The sequence below is a fragment of the Atta colombica genome, unplaced genomic scaffold (assembly GCF_001594045.1).
Source record: "Atta colombica isolate Treedump-2 unplaced genomic scaffold, Acol1.0 scaffold166, whole genome shotgun sequence".
NCBI lineage: Eukaryota > Metazoa > Arthropoda > Insecta > Hymenoptera > Formicidae > Atta > Atta colombica.
In genome coordinates, this window is record NW_017259257.1 from 859594 (window position 1) to 879157 (window position 19564).

General features: G+C 37.5%; 1 protein-coding gene across 10 annotated transcripts; it reads left to right on the plus strand.

Annotated features, from left to right (window-relative positions):
• Positions 1-999: 999 nt before the first annotated feature.
• On the plus strand, positions 1000-19239 carry LOC108686219 (RNA-binding protein lark). 10 transcript variants are annotated; one of them, XM_018191388.1, is made up of 7 exons: positions 1001-1129; positions 6616-6779; positions 6890-7435; positions 7601-7670; positions 7785-7884; positions 10491-10538; positions 16498-16785. In XM_018191388.1, the coding sequence occupies exons 2-7, from the start codon at positions 6636-6638 to the stop codon at positions 16589-16591; spliced, it is 1002 nt and encodes a 333-aa protein (XP_018046877.1). In that variant the 5' UTR covers positions 1001-1129; positions 6616-6635; the 3' UTR covers positions 16592-16785. The 10 variants fall into 10 exon arrangements, 6 of the variants coding, with proteins under 6 accessions (XP_018046871.1, XP_018046877.1, XP_018046875.1 ...); XR_001931695.1 differs by lacking the exons at positions 10491-10538; positions 16498-16785 and adding exons at positions 8484-8567; positions 17316-17582; positions 19161-19238 and having other exon boundaries at positions 1002-1129; positions 7601-7884; XM_018191382.1 differs by having other exon boundaries at positions 1000-1129; positions 7601-7884.
• Positions 19240-19564: the final 325 nt, after the last annotated feature.

A 19564-nucleotide genomic window follows, 5' to 3' on the forward strand; every position in this document is an offset into this window, starting at 1 on the left:
AAATTGTAGATGATTGTTAGTTAATTGAACAATGAAATTTATATTTCTAAAAATTAAATATTCATTTTTTTTATCCTTTTGCGTCAAAAAAAGTATGGTCTTTATTTTCTTTATATGTTTAAGTTTACTTTTTCACTTTTATTCTGCATGTTAAATATCGTCGTATTTAATTAAAAGTATATTATGTAATTATTTTTGAAAAGATTACAAATGTAGGAAACAAAAATGCAATGCAAAAAGATCAATTCATTGTAATTTCGTTCTTTATCATTTTCATTTTGAAAGAATGAAGCAACAGTAACTATTTACTTATATTTCTATAAGCTTTCTCAAAACAGTTAAGCTGTTTCAGATTAGTAGACTATTAAATTCAAATTGTTTAAGTGTTGTTCCCATAGAAAAAATATTATCTAACAGAAATAGCTTTCCTTTAAAATATAAGGTTCAGAGATTAAAATGTAATATGCAGACAAGAGATTAAAAAAAGCTGTATTTATCAATGCATTGTGAGGCGATAATCGATTATAATATCTGAGACAATCAAAATTTATTTTTTTTAATTATCAATTATTGTAAGTAAAGAATTTTAAAAGTGATTTTTTATTAATGCAATTTCTAACAAAATTGTGTTAATAAAAAATCACAATAATGTAATTAATTGTAAAAATAATTATGTATTAATACATGTTTTTCTTGCGCTATTCCAGTCTGATTTGTTTGTTCTTCAATTGCTTTAATGCTCCATCGATAATATTGAATCTTAATAATTGGATCTTTAATAGCACTACGCTCCATAATTAGGTCTGATCGCGTGGTTTGCACTTTTTACACTCAGTATCTTCGCTTTCTCTCTTTTTAACGCCTAAGTATATATCTATCTCGTTTGAAGTGCAAAACTATTTGAAGATTTCAAGCAACACGAACAGACCTGTGATATCGAATTAGATTAGGTTAAGTTGGCTTCTTGGAAGATTTAAGTTGGCAGCAGTGATTTCGGTACAGGAAGAGACGCCACCGCGACGTTCTCCTTGCGTCGCTGCACATTTCCGTTTCGCCATCTTTTACCTCGGGAAATCGTGTGCCGTTTCGCGACCTGTTCTATCGCGTAGTTTTACAGACTACTGACTTGGTGAGTACCAAAACAATTTATCTCATCTTGCCGGAATCGCCGCGATCGTATGCGAGCGAGCAAATGCATCAACTGGAATATGTTTGAATGACTCGATGTCACATCGAGCTCGATGCGGTGTTCCACTTGGTGCGTTTAGCCGGTCTCTCTTCTAATCTCCTAATATAGTTTCTCGAACGATTAAATTACCGGTATTCAGACGCGATCTATCGGAAACATTTGCCGCGGAATGTGCATCCGCTAACGATCGTGATCGTTTCTCTCGTGATAGGGCGAGACGTCGCGTGAACGGCGTAAATGCGTCATACCTTCGATTGTTCGATTGCGCTTCCATTATCACGAGGTGAAATGTTAGAGAACGTTTACTCTGCGACGTCGCGATGCATGTATCTCTCTACTCCATTCGATTTGCAGCGCGCTATTCTTTCTTCCCGCGATTTATCAATTGGGAGAATAAACGCGATGGTCGCCGATGTGTTTGAGCTGTGTAAACTCATCCTGTCGACATTTCGTGACGCGCGAATGATGATGCGTCTCGCATCAAATGCGTCACGTCATTCGTATGCGGCATGGAGAGAATCGACGTGCCTTCCCTTATTTGTTTCTCTTCCACATCATTTTTTTTACGGTGTTGAGAATTCGAACTTGAGTTCGCGATCACGTGATTTACATTTTTTTGACGCTGAAATTAAAGCCCATGGCACACACATAGAAAAATGTACAATAAGGATGATTACATCAATGTTATTTTAACTTTAAGCGAAGTTAAAACTCCCTCTCTATTTTTCTGTCGACTTTAAAAAAAGAAAGAAGAGTTTCAAGCTTCATTTAAAATCAAAATAACGTTGGTTCAATCGGGCCTAAGAACAGTAAAATCTTAAATACAATGAAAAGCAAATAGGAACAAAGCACAACAGATTTCAATCTATTAGAATGTATCAGAATTCTAGGTATATGAGGTTTCTGATTGGGTTGAAATCTCTTATTTTCTGTTCTTATTGCTTTTCATTGTGTTTAAGTCTTTACTGCTTAAGTTTTTTTGTGTGCCAAAGACACTACAATTGAAGTAGACACTTCTACAATTGAAGTAATATTGTGTAACTATAAGAAATTGACTAATCATAGTTAATTATTATCACATTCGACTGTGATTGGTTCTTACTTCCAACTTATTCATATTATTCCAATTGTAGGTCTTTTATAAAGTTCTAATCTTTTTCGAAGAAACTTCTTAATTGGTGCAATATATTTATTTATACGTTGGAATAAACTATATTTTGAGACTACTGAAATATTTATAATTTTATTAATCGCCATCTAGTATGTTTTATAATTTTTTATAATTTTTATCTCGTTTTAAGATACACGATCGACTTTTATTATACACCAATTCAGTGCCACTCATTGTGTATCTTGAAACGAGAGAAAAATTATAAAAATGAGTAAATTCATTAAATGTTGAGCAATGAAATTATAAATATTCTAGTAAATTTGCTCATTTTTGTAATTTTTATTTCATTTCAAGATACACAACCGATTTCTAGAACTTTCTTCGAAAAAGAACAAACCTTATAGTTATCGACTGGCGGGACGACGCCTTTCTCGCGCCCAACAAGTTCTATCGTCTATCCTCGTCTCTCTTGAACGCTCTTTCTTGATTCATTGCGGTAATTTTCCATCGTCGGTTCGCGCCTCGTATCGTTCGCGACCTCACGGTCGAGACGCTACATATGTCAGACGATCCTTGAATTCCGCCACGACTGTATAGTCTTTACAAACGATGCATTGTATCATCTCCGTTAAGCCAGTGGCACACGAGGTAATTTTTCCTACTGGATTGCTTGCGTTTTAATAAATTACCAGAATTTCGCCACACAGAACTTCTAGTAATTCGTCACAACGCAATCAATCCAGCAGGAAAATATGCATCGTATGCCGCAGTCTATTAATTTCGATCGCCTTATGTTTCCTCAAAGTTACTAATACTTGGTAATACGCGAGGTTTAGGCAAGATTCCAATTATTGCGCATTATTTTGTGACAAATATCATGTCATCCGCGACTTTTGACCGACCATCAATGACATTGGACATTCATGTTTGTTTAATACTTCATTCGTTAATAATTCAATAGGAGTCTAAACTTTCCGCCAACAATTGGGGTATTTAAGCTCATGTCACTCTACATTGGAGATGAGGATTGTGAATTAGAGATTATAGGCTTTCTATTATAAATTATCTGAGCTTTAAGCTTTAAGCTGTAAGAAATTGACTAATTACGGTCAAATATAAAAATAGTCGACTATGATTGATTAGTTTCTCAAAACTCAAAGCTTAGGTAATGACTTGTAGAAAGCCTTAAAATTCGACCAGTCTGATCATTTTAATTTTAATCCACTTTGATAATCTAAATTTATAAAAAATAATATAATCCTACTTCTATAATGGTAAAACACTAAAGTTGTAAAACTTTAATAAGCATGCTAGAAATTTTTTCAGACTTTTATGTAACATAAAACAACAAAAAGATTGCTTTGCTTCTAGACCCCTATTGCTGACGAAGAGTAAAAATTTATGTTGCCGGAGGATTAATAGCAAAGCGACAAATTGTCTGTTTCTTCCGTACTCTTACTAGAAAATCAATAATCGAGCGAATGACTCATCGTGTTTTTTGGCTGGCTTCATGAAAATTTGACATTAAGGAGGCGGGTAAAGCGCATCGTCATGTGGCTGACGTTATTTCTAAAAATACTGCATGCAAGTATTAACGTGATTGAATGCATCGCATACAATGCAATAAATATTTATCAAACTGAATGAATAATAAATTTTCATTATTTTTATATAGAATTTGATATTGCTTTTGTTATGAAAGTAAAATTTTAATTTATAATATCACAAAATGTATACAATACTACACACACACACACACACACACACACACACACACACACACATATATATAATAGATTTTCTTTATTTTCGTAAAATTGAGAATAAAATATATAAATTTCAACATATACGAAGCCATGCTTGGAAAAATACGATAAATCCATTGCTTCTAAATACTTATATTCTCAATTTCTTCCCTGTGTTTAATTTTTGGTTTGTTGTATCGAGGCCCTTATTTATTAAGAAATGTTATAAATATATTTATTTCTGTACTTACCTTTATTTCTATCGCTGAGAGAATATGGGTGCTTTTCATTTGGTAACACAAATCGACACAAGTATTGTTATCTTTATCTTCTCTGGATAGAACGTTTTGTCGAAATTTGTGTCAACTTATATCATCAAATGGAAAACTATATATTCACCCTATATATTCATTAATCATGCAACGGATGAAGGTAACGTAGGGAATTGCGGGAAGTGGATATGTCCAGGCTATATTCGCTCTTCCCGCTTCGTTTGACACCACGCATCGATGAGATACTATTAAAGACCGTCAACCTTGGGCAAATTTTCGGCGGTATAAAAAGAGCCTCAAGGACCCGGAGACAATTGAAGAACTTTGGCATTATCAACAATTGACAAACAAAATTTACAAATTTGCTATTGTTAACATAAATATTTGGCTCATACATTATTAAATTCATGATTTTTTATTACATAAATATTCCATAAATAAATATGCATACTTGTAAAGTTATATTCTATATATTATATTCTATATAATATTCTATATATTGCAGAAACAAGTGCAGAAAAATTTTTTCTTTGCACTTGTCTCTGTTGACAATTAAACTTAATTAAACTTTAACATATAATGATAATATACTGAAATTACAATTTTAAAGAAAAATCGAGTATTATTATAAATGCGTCTATTAAGCTAATAAATCATAAAATTAGTACAATATTAGTTTTTAACTTTTAATCACTTCAATATTCACAAGAACGCAAACTTCCGTAAGGATGTCGGTCTTTAATAGTATCTTGTCGGTGGCACATCGCAATGAGGCTCGATACTTTTGATTGAACTGAATATTTGAGACGTCGGCGGGAACGGAGCGCAGTTTGAATTTTCCCGCGTTCGACCGGCGTCGCTCACTATTGGCTCGTACGGCTTCGCCTACGCTCTACCAGCGCTGCTCGCCATTGGCTCGCTCCGCTCCGTCTACGCCTATCTTCACGTCGCCGGCAAGCGCGCGATAGGTTGTAGAACGCGCTAGTGCCGAGCTCGGGCGGACGACGCGGCAAACGGCAGGGACGCCATTACTACCGTTGCGTTTCTCTGGTGTGTGTGTCGTCTTAGATCTTTCCGTTTCACAGCGACGGGGACCGGCATTGTTCTACTTTCTACTTCCGTACTTCGCTTTCTTTCGTCACGTCTGACCAGTCGCGTGCAATTCTATTGTCCGTGAATTCCAGGCGGATTCCTTCGTACGCAGATACGCTGTCGTGAGCAGTTCGACGCAGGTACGTACTTTTGCGTCGACGAAAGATCGTCATGACGATTTCGTCGCGATTCCTACGACGTTCCTTTTACAAGAAACAATGTAGTTGCGAATGAGTTAAAATTCTCTAATGCCACAAGGCAAGTTCGTTGGAGCTGTAGGAATGTCACGGTTACATGTATATTAGTTTGGGGATCGTGGACAAGATGGAGGAAAAGCAAGCGTTGAGATCGAAGTCAATCGCCTCACTCTGATTTCCTTTCTTTCGAGTGGTCGCCCGGTCACCGGGAAAGATAGCGTCTTACGAGATTGCGCCATTGGGCGAAAGAAATGGTTGGCGAGAATTGTGAAACGCTAGGTATTTTGAGGAATAACGAGAAAACTGGTTTTAACGTTTTGAGTAACCTTGAAATTAAATTCTAACGGTCGTTACGATTATCCAGGTTCTGGCGTGATTCGTATTTAGGTCGTAGGCTAAAATTGATGTATTTCTCCCGTAGATGTTTGTAAATATTTATTGTATGAGGATCACATTCCTAGCATTGAAATCCACATACCGGTATTATCCGGCTTCCACTGCCTCATTCTAGCGACGCAACGCTATGCGGCGCCGGCATCTAAACTCCCGGCCGAATTCTATGGCTGAATGAAATGGCGGGGACGAGTACGCTAAATGGATTAGCGTCGCTAGATATATCTGGAACACGATGATGCAGACTGCAGAATATTTGATTGATACTATACTTTAATTATTATAATTATTATAATTATTATCTACTATAATTATTTAAAATTCTTATCGCGAAAAAAATTATTATCTTCGAAGTAATATAATTTATTATTATGGATCTACAAATATTATTAATTTATTATTTCACAATGACACCATCGTAAACAAATTTTTATTTTTAATTTGAAGAAATGTTCTGCTAAATGTGAAAATAAAAATGCAATATAATTTTAATATAAGTTTAATTATAAATTTATTACAAGATTATATTTTTATATTTAAAAATTTATGTTAAACTGTATGGAGAGAGACAAAAAGTGATATTTCTGTTCTTATATGTACATCTTTGTGACATTAGGTTCTTGTACGAGCCGCAAAATGCCGGGTTTTAGCAGCGTTGGCACATTTAAAATCTTCATTGGTAATTTAGCCGATAAGACCTCGAACGCGGACATAAAGCCATTGTTCGAGAAGTATGGAAAAGTCGTGGAATGCGATGTGGTAAAGAATTATGGCTTCGTGGTAAGTGTTGTCATCAGTTTAATCAAATACTTAATCAGTACGATCAGGCGATGATATGATTATCAGGATTGATAATTGATAATACAAAGTGACACCTTTTATTTACACAGCATATGGAAAATGAAGAAGCTGGTCGAAATGCGATACAAAATCTGAATGGACACATGGTTCATGGTCAGCCGATAAAATGTGAAGCTGCGAAGAGTCGTAAGGGACCCAACACTCCCACGACGAAAATCTTTGTGGGCAATCTTACAGATAACACTAAGGCGCCACAGGTTCGCGAACTGTTCGCTAAGTACGGCACTGTTGTTGAGTGCGACATCGTGAGAAACTACGGTTTCGTTCATTTGGAGGCAACTGGCGACGTGAACGATGCCATCAAGGAGCTGAATGGTCAGATCGTGGATGGACAACCGATGAAGGTCCAGATATCTACTAGTCGAGTACGACAGAGGCCAGGCATGGGGGATCCGGAACAATGCTACCGATGCGGACGAGGCGGTCACTGGTCGAAGGAATGTCCCAAGGGAGGGATGGGAGGTGGACCAGATAGGAACGGATACAGGGACCGAATGTTTGGACGCGATCCATATCCTCCACCGCCGCCACCACCGTTCCTACGGGACCGGCTCATGGGTGGTGGCCGCTTTGGGGTAAGTTTTTTTTTTTTTTTTTTTTTTAACCATGTTTCACATACCATTTATGTACATAAACATTCAGATCATGTTATCGATGACTTTCATGTTGATGGATAGCATAGATTGCAATATGAGAATATCTTGTATTAATTTTCCACTGGGATTTCCGTTTGTTAATAGGATTACGAAAGCTACTACGACAGGCGCGGCTTCGAGGACACCAGGGACCTCTACGAGAGGCGGTTTACGGGTATGACAGGGCCCAGTGACATGGGTTCTACCATGTGCGGGCTAGACTTTCCACCAATGACAATGCCACCTCTACCACCAAGACGAGACCCAATGCCTCCTATGCCTCCTCTAGGTATGGGATCCATGCGTGACACTGGCTTCTCCCGTGGTAACGAGTATGGAATGTTCAGCCGCCGATCACCCCCTCCAAGTGGCAACAACGGCCGGTTCAGGTGAGTAGGTACCCGGCGTACCGACTGCCCATTCGTCCGACTTAACATTGTGAACGTTCCAGGCTGGATTAACAGCTCATGCGAATTGGGGTTTCGGTGATTCGTCGACATTATTTCTAGTCTCTGTTGCACATTTTTTCTTTCTCTTATCATATAGATTTCAGCTTGTATCTCCTTATAGTATTTATCTTTCCTTATTTTTTTATTTTATTCCCATGAAAAAGCGAATGTTAAGTTATGGACAAGCGATCGCGAGTCTTACAATGTTCACTTCATGTCTACTTCATTATAAACCTCTGTCGTCCTTTTTCGACGTTTTTTGTTAAATGTACTGCCACTCTTTTTATCTCTTCTGTCTCTTCTTACTTTTCTATCGTCGTATATTAAACTTCTTCTCTCTGACAATTGATATCGCGCGGCACAACGCATGATCGTTATCGTCTATGCAAATATTACTTTCTCGTACTTGAGATTTTAAGACTTAATACTTTTACACACACGTACCAGTGTCGACCCGATGCCCACATGAGTGCAGACTCCGTCGTAGTGAAATGTTAATTATATGACGCTTGGACGTTTCTGTACATTCTAAATTTCAGTGCACCTCAGGCGTACCATCTTTGTCCATGAACGCGGGCAACCCTAGAGAGACAGTCCCGGGTCAGCGTTCAAGTCGTACAAGAGTAAGTCTTTGACTCATTTTGTTAGCGAGTAGTCACGCCTCGTTCTTGTCGCTGCAACAACCCGCGTCAGAAATGCAATAGCAGCCGCCTACGTCGTCTGCGTCCCATGGTGTTTGAATTTTTTTCCGGGTCTCGACTGATTGTTCCTTGAACATGTCGACTGCTCTTCTAGGGATGTCCTAGTTCATAGACTCTCTTGATCCATGGCATTAACTGCGAAATTGGCCTGTATGTCTCTCACTGAATCCTTTGTGTTTCAAGCGCTCCCTATTACGTACATCACTCAGCCGGGAGTGGCGCGGAGGCCTGGGATGAAGAAACGTACCTAAGGAATGCGAATTAGAATTTCTTGATCGCACTACCGCGAGCCAGGATGCTCTGCAATTTTAAACGAAACTCGTACGCTGTAGATAGAGAAAAGAAAGAAAAGCAAACAGGGCTGGCGCGATTTTGGAATGACGCATCGAATTGATTGTCTTTGAAACGTGTCGTAAGTAGAAACCAGCTCTCCAGACGATTTGGATCAGTAAGTTTATATCGGTATCTTCCGTAATCTTTCCAAGTTTCACAAACTTACGAACATAAACTTGATAACATCGATTCGATTGAATCTGACTCGATTTTTTTTGATGCGCAAATTTTTTTTTTTTTTTATTGGCTAAATCATGTATACTGTCACTTTAATAGTAAAAATATTGACGTAACAAATTTAAAAAAATGTTATGTCGATGACAGTGGAAGTATTTTCAAATTGAGCAAATCTTGGGAATATATTTTTCTTTCTTCTTTTTTACTATCAGTAAAATGTACATTTTTTTCCTTATGCGGTATATATTTCCAAGTTACAATGCGAGATTGAATTTCTTATTTTATGGATCGCTTTTTTCTTGCTGTTTTATAATTTTTCCCGTTTCATTAAGTAACAAATTACTTCAAATAGATACATTTTCAATTGAAGTCGTTTCAGTTGATGTATTAATTTGAATACACTTAAAGTTTCGTACGAAACACAAAAAATCTTATTAAATCATAAATTACAAAATTATCCTACATTCGGTCGAATCGGAATTCCGCGAAGAGATTGTCAGTTTGTCCGCGTGCTGTCTAAAATTAGTATCCATAGCTCTTGAAGTTGACTTCTACTCACGAGGTTCAAAGCTTTTCATGTATGTAAATCCATTCGCAAAACGTTCAAATAGAAAACAGAATTGATTGAATTTCTCAGTTTTTCTAAATACTTTGAATTTGTTGTTGCACGTTACCACCTCATTACCCCCTACTATCCCAGCCTGGGCTGCAAATGGCTCTTATTTTTTATAATACTCTTGTTGGTTTTTTTTTGTGAGAAGCTGTAATACAAGTCGCATGGGTTAAAAATCCAGTCTACCGCTGTCTGCCTCATATGACTAGTTACATCCCACATCTCCTGGCCAATCCTTCACTTTCGCTGTCATAGGTTTTTGTAGTTGTTAATTGTCCATTGCGTTTCTGCACTCAAGTTTGCGAACGATTATTAATTATACATCATTGAAAGTTGTTAAATTCATTTAACGGATCAAAATTTTTCCTTTGTACATACGCCTACACGTGCGCGCGCGCACACGTGCACGCGTTTGTATATCCGATGTAATGGAGTGATAGGAAATTGTACTGTAAATTTAGTAATTCTATGATCTGCGTGTTATATCCTGTCTATTACATATTTTGTCCCAATTTTTACTCTCGAGGTAACGTAATAGACAAAACATTCCGTCCCTGATCCTGAGTCATATTAGGCGAGGCACGCGAATCTTGCACGTGAATCTATATGTATATACAGGGACTAATTCACAAAGTTAAGCCTTGGACAAGGGAGCCAGTATATGGTATATGTTGATCTGATCTCATTGGTAGATTCGATTATTTATTATACCGCTGTTATAGTAGAGGCATGTACGAGGACTTCAGCCGAGATTCGTTTGAAGAGCGTAGGTAAGTAGAGTGAAGTGCCTGGGATTATAATATTACGTCCAAATTGAAATCCTCACATGTCGCGAGATTTAGAAACAATATTAAGCCGCCCTCTTCTTTATATCATGATCGTGCCAAGAAAATATTTTTGTTTAAAAAATTCATTGAACACTTAGATATTATTCTTATTATTATTATTATTATTCATTATTTTTTATCTTCTTTATATCTTTTAAAATACCGTGTGTTTCATTTTAATCGCCCTAGACAAATATTTCGAAAAATATGGAAGATACGAAAAAAATATTTCAAACAAAAGTTGTAATAGTTTCGAGGGGGACATAAGATGCCATTAATTTGACCTTGAATAATTGTATGAAGGTCACATAAAAGTCATTTTTAATTTCTTAAATAGAACACCTTATTTTTTATTTTATTTTCTTATAGCTGTTTCTCAAGAGCTTTCCAAAACGCTATAAGTAAATATTTTTTCATGACGTACTTTTCGACTTGTGAGGCTTGAAAATCACAGTATGTGCCGACATTAGCATTACCCAAGCTGTTCGACCGACACCTTGGGTAAAATTTCTTGAATGCTATTCAGAATCATGTCCTAGATAACATTTGTCAAAATCAAGATCACTTATTCCTCTTATTTTCATTTTTACACTAAAAATTCATTTTTATGTTAAAATAAAAATTAAAAGTACAACCTCCAACTCTCCTGGCTTTGACAAATGTTATCTAAATCCAGGACATAATTTTGAACAATATTTAAGAGGTTTTTAACTGTCGGTTGGACACTTTGGATAATGCTAATGCCGACATATACTTTCCTCATAACTCCAGAAATACGTCATAAAAAAATATTTAATTATAGTATTTTGAAAATCTCTTGAGATAAACTATAAGAAAATAAAATGAAAAATGGGGCGTATCATTTAAGAAATTAAAAGTGCCCTTCATGTGATTTTCATACAATTATTCAGTCAAATTAATGGCACTGTCTTATGTCCCCCTCGAAACCATACGACTTTTGTCTGAACACTTTTTCGAATCTTCCATATTTTTCGAGATATTTGCGATTAAAATAAAATACATGGTATACTGACATGAAAATCTAAAGCATATGAAAAGTGAACTGTAGATTTTTTTCTGTATCATCAATTTGGAATGCATTATTTTATTTATTCCGTATGAATCGTTATTCGTAAAAATTTATACAAATTATTTAATAGCAATGATGGAAAACATTCAACATCACAAGATATTTTAAAACATGATCTTTCATAAAGAAGAGTGCTCTTATAATAAAGAATTGAATGTTTTAATGCAAATTGCGCGAATGTTCCTACTATCGTAAAACAGAAGAATCAGTAAAAAAAAAGTTTAGCGAGAAAAACGAGGTATTATCCGAGCTGTCCGCTCCCCTTTTCTTTCATTATTTTTTTTAATCATTTTTTTCTTTCTTATTCTACTATTTACGATATTTACGATATTTCACTCTACGTACGTGCTCTATTACTCTACATTTCTATCTTCTATTTTTTTTTCATACCACGCAAATATATTACCTTTAACATTTACAATCTATATCTATCCGTGCTTTGATCCGCATCATCGATCTCGTGACTGACGTGACATAATTTTGGTTACCAGACCGGGATTACGAGGGCCATCGCCGTCGCGCCGGTTCGCACCATACTAAATCGTCGCGTCGGGCTCGGATCGGTCTCTGTCGGTCGTCGGTCCGTCGGGTCTGTCTGTCGCTAGCAGGAAGCCTCGGAACCGAGATACTCTTGGCCGTCTTGCAAACTGCACGCGTGAAGATCTGCCGCCCGCTCTATGAGAAACAAGTGCTCTACCCGCAGTGCGATCTATTTAGACGGAAAAAAAACCGAAACATAGCCAGCCGAAAATAGCACAGACATGCAAAAATTATGGAAAATTATCATTCCCCATCCGACGAATCCTCGTATCTTTCCAGAGACTCCCGGCTTGACGATCCTTTCGTATCTCTTGTTGTCTACTGTGACCACTTTTGCACCCCTCCCTCATACATTTGTATAAAGTCAGGTATCTTCGACGTGTCAAAAAAAAAGATACGGCTCTACTGCGGAGACAGTTCTCGAACAGGAAGCTTCATTTTCCTTTCTCAAAGTGTCTTACTTATTTAGGAATTGGACTTGTAACTTAAATACAACTCTTGCAATTTGTAATTTAAAGACTTGTAACTTGTTAAAAAAAAAAAGAAAAATAAAAAAATGTAAAATCAACGAAAGCTTTGCAGTGGAGCCGTATCTCGCAGCGGTTGAATCCGCCGATCGTTTCCGGGTTTTCTGTGACGATGACACATCCATCCTTCCGTTGCGTAACAATCAATAGACTCCATAGTTACGCGTGTTACGCACCTTTCCGCGGGGACCGCTAGACGAGGTAACAACCGCTTGGCGAAGGTACTGCGTGATATCACTGTAATTCTTCACACACTTGAACACTCGCAATCCGCTATTGTCGATTGTCAATCTACACTGCGTCATACGTGGACATCACCGCGCGTTAGAGATAAACGGAACAAGATGGATTGAATCCAAACTGCGATCTTATTCAATGCGTCGAACGGATGCGAAATTCACTGTCGCGAACATTCTTACGTTCCGAGAGCGGTACTCGCGGTTGGTCCCTTAAAAAGAAAAATGAAGATCGCTTTAATTGTGCTTGTGCGTTTGTATACACTTAGCGCGGCCTACGTCTTCTCGTGACACCTTCACGAATACGCTGACAATTGTAAGGTCTTCTTATCTTTAATTTACATTTCTTTACAAAATTGTTCATCAAAAATAATACGCTGCGTATATATGTATATATATATATATACGAAAAAGAAATATGAGAAAAATATAATAAAGATGAATTATATTAGGAATGACGAGCATGCGTCGCTATTTTGCTCTTGTTTTATCGATTGGTTGGCTCTTAAAGCTCTTTGTTCTCTCTTTTGGATTTTATTAATGTCCATCGACGAAAACCGCGACGCGGTTTGTGAAACGGAGAAAAGTGAAGAGAAAAGTCTCTGAAGTAATTTTAGAAATTATTTTTAAAGTGTTAAAGTTGAGAGCAAAGTTGCTTCATCTTTCAAAATGATAGAATTCATGTTGAGAAGTATTTTATTATTTTTCACGTATAATTTATAGAGATGTAAATTGGATTTTTCTCTCTTACGATTTTAGCGTATTCTTAAAAATACACCAAGAAGACGTAGACCGTGTTTAAGGAAGAAAGAAAAAATAAGCGTTTGCCGAAATCTTTCCCCAAAGGGGGGTAGCGTGCGGGTCTGATCGTTTAGAAAACCTGTTTTCACAATGCTGTTTTCTTCACTGCAAAAAGAAAAGAAAAAGTTATAATTGGACTTAGACCCGGTAGGATGCGCCGATTCTGTATGGAAATCTAAGTGGCGGAACATTTATTCTTAGCGTATAGTAACGTAATCTTTTTATTAACGTAGGATTAATTCTGACGTAAAAAAAAGACGTGCTGTAGTCTGTAATCGCACTTCCGTTTTGTTCGAGCGTAGAGACTTGCTGTAAGGTTTTTTTCTCCCGTCTACGCTTTTTGTTTTCTTGCTGAGAACCGTGTTCTTTTTTTTTTCTTAAAGATTATAATAAATTATAACCACACGATATATTGCTAATAATGATGCTGAATATAAGAGAAATGTAATAACATGTATTTGTGAAATTCACAAGAAAAAAACGACGTGTACTGCGTGTTTCTTTAATTATATTATACCGACCGCTCTCTTTCTCTCTCTCTCTCTTTCTCTATCTCTCTCTCTCTCTTTCGCGGTGTACCCATTGCCAGCAACAACCATCCAGGAAAACCACTCTAAATCCTTCCCTTGTCGCACCACGAAAATCTTGATCGGATACGATTGGACGCGCGCTTCCTTCGCTGGCTTCCTGCGCGTCGTGCGCGCGTTTCCGCTTCGCATTAGCTCAATAAAAAAAAAAGAAATTCCCCGTCAAAATCTCGATATGAAACGCGCGCGGCGTATTCGTTCATGTTACTCTGTCTCTCTTTGCTGCCATTCTTGTGTTATCCTTCACAAGTCTAATTGTCGATCCACAGGTAGATCAGCGATATTTCCTTCATCGAACAATTCAAACTACTTCTACGTTCCTAAATTTTTATTTAATTGCGATACAATCTATATGAATTACAGCGATATTTAAATTTTAGTCTTGTAAACCGTCCAATAATTTCGTAAATTATCAATTAGAATTACAAGTTTGTCAATTAGTCAAAATTATGTTTAATCAAAAAATTATTTGTTAAACAACCATAATTGGACATATAATTTAATTGTAATTACATATGTGAATAATATTTAGATTAGACATCCTGGTCTATATAGACGTTGCCTTATATTGTTAATATCATTGAAAATTAGTTATCTCTTCATAATTTATCGAGGACTATTTCATGTTTACATGTGAAATTGTATTTCACGTTTCATGTGTTCCTAGCTCGATGACTATTTTTTTTCTGTTAAACGAATTTCTCTCGAAGCCTCACCTGCCTTTTATTTCTATATTTTCACTCTCAGTAGAGTGGGAAAAGTAAGGACAAGATGCACATATAAGTACAATGTAATGTTTTCGCGCTCGTCGGGCATGCAATCGTGCGTTGATTGTGATTGTTGATCATTTCCGGATTTCATGATTTCTTCATGACAAACGTCGATGGGAAATTTAAATTAGTGCGATGCATGCCCGATGACGAAAGGATTTCAGCATTCGTATATAAATATAGAATGTTCCAGAATCACTAGAGATATTCTACCAGCTATACGAATCTCATGATAAAATTGGGAATAATTTTAAGTAGTGAAAATTTTATAAGTGATATATATTATATTCATACTTTGTTTGATTGTATTTCTATAAAATGATAAAATTTGAAAGAATAGAATTTTTTATCAAATTAATTGCTTAAGATGCTTTTTTTAATTCAAATTCTTTCTAGTCTAAATTGCTGTAATTTTTTATTTTATTTAAAACAACTTGCATGTTTCCTGGCTTGTCTAAAAGGATTATCCGATGATTTATAACATCTAGTCCAAGTAATATTCTTTGTGCATCTCACGTGTTGCTTTGAACCAACAAAATAAAGGAGATTTTGAACTTAACAACATTGTTGTTTCCTTCAAATCTTGATCATCTTAAAGTAAAGAAAACAATTTAAAAGTACAGGGAGAGTTTTATAATTTCTCATAATTCTTCGAAGAATCTTTACACGATCTATGTGTCATCTGCTTTGTTATTTCGCGAACCACCATCATATTCGTATCACATATTAAGCGATCTATTCGAACTGATGCATTGTCGATTCCCTTCGTTTTTAAGACGCTCATATCTTTAAGCGTATCTCTTTACCGAGATGTATCTGCTTCTCTCTTTTCTTTTCTATAATTGCTTGTTTCAGTCTCAGTAGTCGAAAACAGGGATTGCTACGGGTTATAGTTTTGTAAAGTTCAAGTTTCGATGCTGTAGATGTTGGGAACAGTAATTGTACGATCTTTTCTCTGAAAAAGTCTGGTAATAGACACTAAATGTTGAGCGAAATAATTTAAATTAAATGTTTGATTAATATTATCAAAAATAATTTAATTTCCTAAATATTTAATAAGCATTATCAAACATAAAAATGTAATCAATCGTTTAGTAATAATTACTCAATATTTTTAAAAAATAAAATTATCTTTGGTTATATTGAACATGATTGAAGTTATTTTACTCGCCATTTTGTAGTTGTTAACAGATTTTTTTCAGAGCCCTATGGCATCGAAAGTTAAAGTCTAGAGATTATAACAGCTTTGATCTCTGATTCCTCTATCTCTGTCTTAAAGAATTAAGGGTCATCGTAGCGAGATCCGTCGAACACTAAGTGAAATCGTTCGTTGTATGACTGATGTTTTCAGAACAATTGGCACCGCGGATGAAGTGGTCGCGCACGAGCTAGCATATAGCGCGAATAAGTCGCTTCATCATGCATACACGGATGTGGAATACTAATTCTCCCTCTATATGTGTTAAAACAAAGGAACACTGGGAAATAATATCGAATTCCGATATAAGCCTGCTACGTACCCTTCTCGTGTTAGTAACAGTACGAGATGAGTACCTGTTTTGTACATTTTTTTTTGTACGTGACTCACGTATGTTTTTACAAGTTCTTATTTTTTAATAAATATCAAAACACGTGCGAACGACGTCTCCTTAAATTGTGACTGAGAATTCAACCTTTTTTCTAGCTGGCTCTCTCGAACTAGGCTGAGTTTGTTCATCGAAAGCGATTGTATCGTTTGTAGATTGAAACTTTAACTGAGAAGAGGAAAAAGGAGACAGTCTTCCCATCTTTAAACTCAATTGCTTATTGATGTATTCAAATATGATATATTTATTACCTAACTGTGAATATTGTAGATATGTATATATTTATAGCATCATCAATTTATTGACACGACTTTCACACGTTCTTCTTCTCGGTTAATTTGTTGTCTCTATTCCATAAGCACGGAGGAAAGATTTGCAATCCTTTCGCCGCATTCACATCTTTAGTACGATTAGTACGATTATCGTTCTTTTATATAAACTTCCGATTAAAGCCAAAGTTAAAGCTGTTTCCAGAAGTACCAAGCGGACACGGAAATGTAAATAGACGAGGGAGTAAATATTCCTCTTTTTTTTTGTATATCTTAAGTCGATTTTGTATTATACTCATATTGTTATGTACCAGTCAAACTTGCAGACTCGGAGATTGAGCAGGTCTACAAAATCGGACTTTGCTGAAGATCGCTTTTTCATCCTACCAACGGCAAGACACGGAGGCGACCGGCCACGATCTGTAGCTTATGCGCAGTCACTTCTTTCTCCCAAAGTTACTTTAAGAGACATCGTGCAGAATCCTCGGAGATAACCGAGCGAGTCTCTTTCAGAGTGACTTTGGAACATGAATGTATAGAACCAGGCACGCTACTCGATCATCTCTCCATACTGAGATGCGGTGAGCAAACTGCTGTCCGATGCTATTCGATAATACGTAGACTATTTCGAATCCGGAGGAGTTTGATCGGTGCATAACAAGTGCGTCTACGCCCGTTAACTTTGGCTTCACCGGGAGACCTCGGCGCATGATCGTCGAGAGGAACTTATACAAGATGTCTCAGAATCATCCAACAAAGCTTAGTCGAAAAGTCTACTTTCAAAAGCTTCAGAAAATTAATGTGATTTTGGCTCGAGACATTAGTTTCATCGACATATAATACTGGAGCAGTGGTGAGATCTCTTTAATCTTTCATTTTGACGGACCTAAGAGAAAAAGGTAAATATGGACATGGAACTCTTTTTCTATTATTGTCTTATTGATTAAGTTTTGTTTCAGGAAAGAAAGAACAGTAGTGTATTCTACCCATACATTGTTCCATCTTTTTCTAGATCTATCAAGATGGTTTATACTCCGTCCAGTACTATATGTCGATGGTTTTTAAAAGAGGCGGAGAGATTATTGAAGATATTTAAGTTTAGTAGTCAAACATTACATAATGCTCTCTCATAACTGGTTTTGAGACAGTCTTATTATAAATTACAGCCCATTCCTTCCTTTCTTTTTTTTCGTATTGGCGCATATATTTATCCCTTCGCAACTAGCTATCCACTTAGGTGTGGACCCCCGACCCGCGATACATATGCTTGACGTACTTGACGAGGCTCGAGGTACGCGGGGAAAAAGAAAATCTGCAATACCGAGTCGCGCGCGTATAGCACACGCGTGCGGGAAAAAAGACTCGGGGAGCATGGAGTCGTCACACCGGGGAGCTTCGTCGGATATATTCGATACGCGATGTATCGCTGTATTGCAAGTACATACTCCTTCTCGAGGATTACGGTAATGTCGGTGCCGCCGGACTAGTCGTCGGATAGCGAAGGTCTGCCCGATGGGTCGGCAGCCTCGCTCTCGTAGCCCATACGTGGACGTGCGAGATTCCGGCTCGTCGTCGTCGTCGTCGTCTTCTTCGTCGTCACATCGCCGTCGTCGTCAGCTTCGTCGCCGCCCTCGCCGCTGCCGTCGTCGTCGCCGTCGCCGTCAACGTCGTCTAATAAAGTCACGCAGCTCGAGTTGCAAAACGGTTCGGGACACACGCTGGCCGCCGAGAAGCTCAACGAGATGACAAGTTCCGAACCCAGTTTGTAGCTAGATCGCTGAGCTACATTTCCGGACACGCGCCGGCACAGACCCTCGCAGGCGCTTAAAAAGATAAAAAAAAAGTACCCAGTCCCTCTCGGCAGAGTTCTCACTAGAGGCACGTGGAGATCGTGAATCGCCGATCGGATCCGTGCATCGGATTTTTGAGAGACACGGTCGGCACAAGAACCCGGAGAAAAACATGTACATGTATGTAACGGAAAAAAAACCGGACGCACGTCGTCGGGACGAGTTACCCCTTGATCTCGCGTGATAGAAAACGAACACACACGAGTCGGTCATCGTCGGTTGCCGCATTAACGGAAAAAGCGCAAAACCGATAGAAACGCGGCAGCAGAGATTGTAACACGCTGTATTGTAATATGATATGTGATATAGGACGTGATAGCCCTCTACGCCGGCATCGTCGAAGGATGTACCCTTGAAGGAGCGAGCATGCCAGGCTCGAGAGACGAGAGGGTTTCAAGTAGAAGCGACGCGAGAGGTCTGGTGGAGGAGCGACGATGGTGTAGCGAGAGGTAATTGTTCATCACAGCACTCTATAACTACATCGAAAGAGAGCGGGGGAGAGTGCGAATGAGAGATGTATACTGTAATAGAGACGCGGGATTACGCTACCGCATCCAAGACGCGGGTCCAGCCTCTCAATATTGTTCTGATACGCGTAAGAAAAATGAATAAAAGTAATATAAAGAAAAGAAAAAAAACGACACGTTAATTTATTCCGCGTGTTCCACCCGAACGCCTTTGAGAGTCCTGTTTTCTTTCTTAGGAAAAGCGGC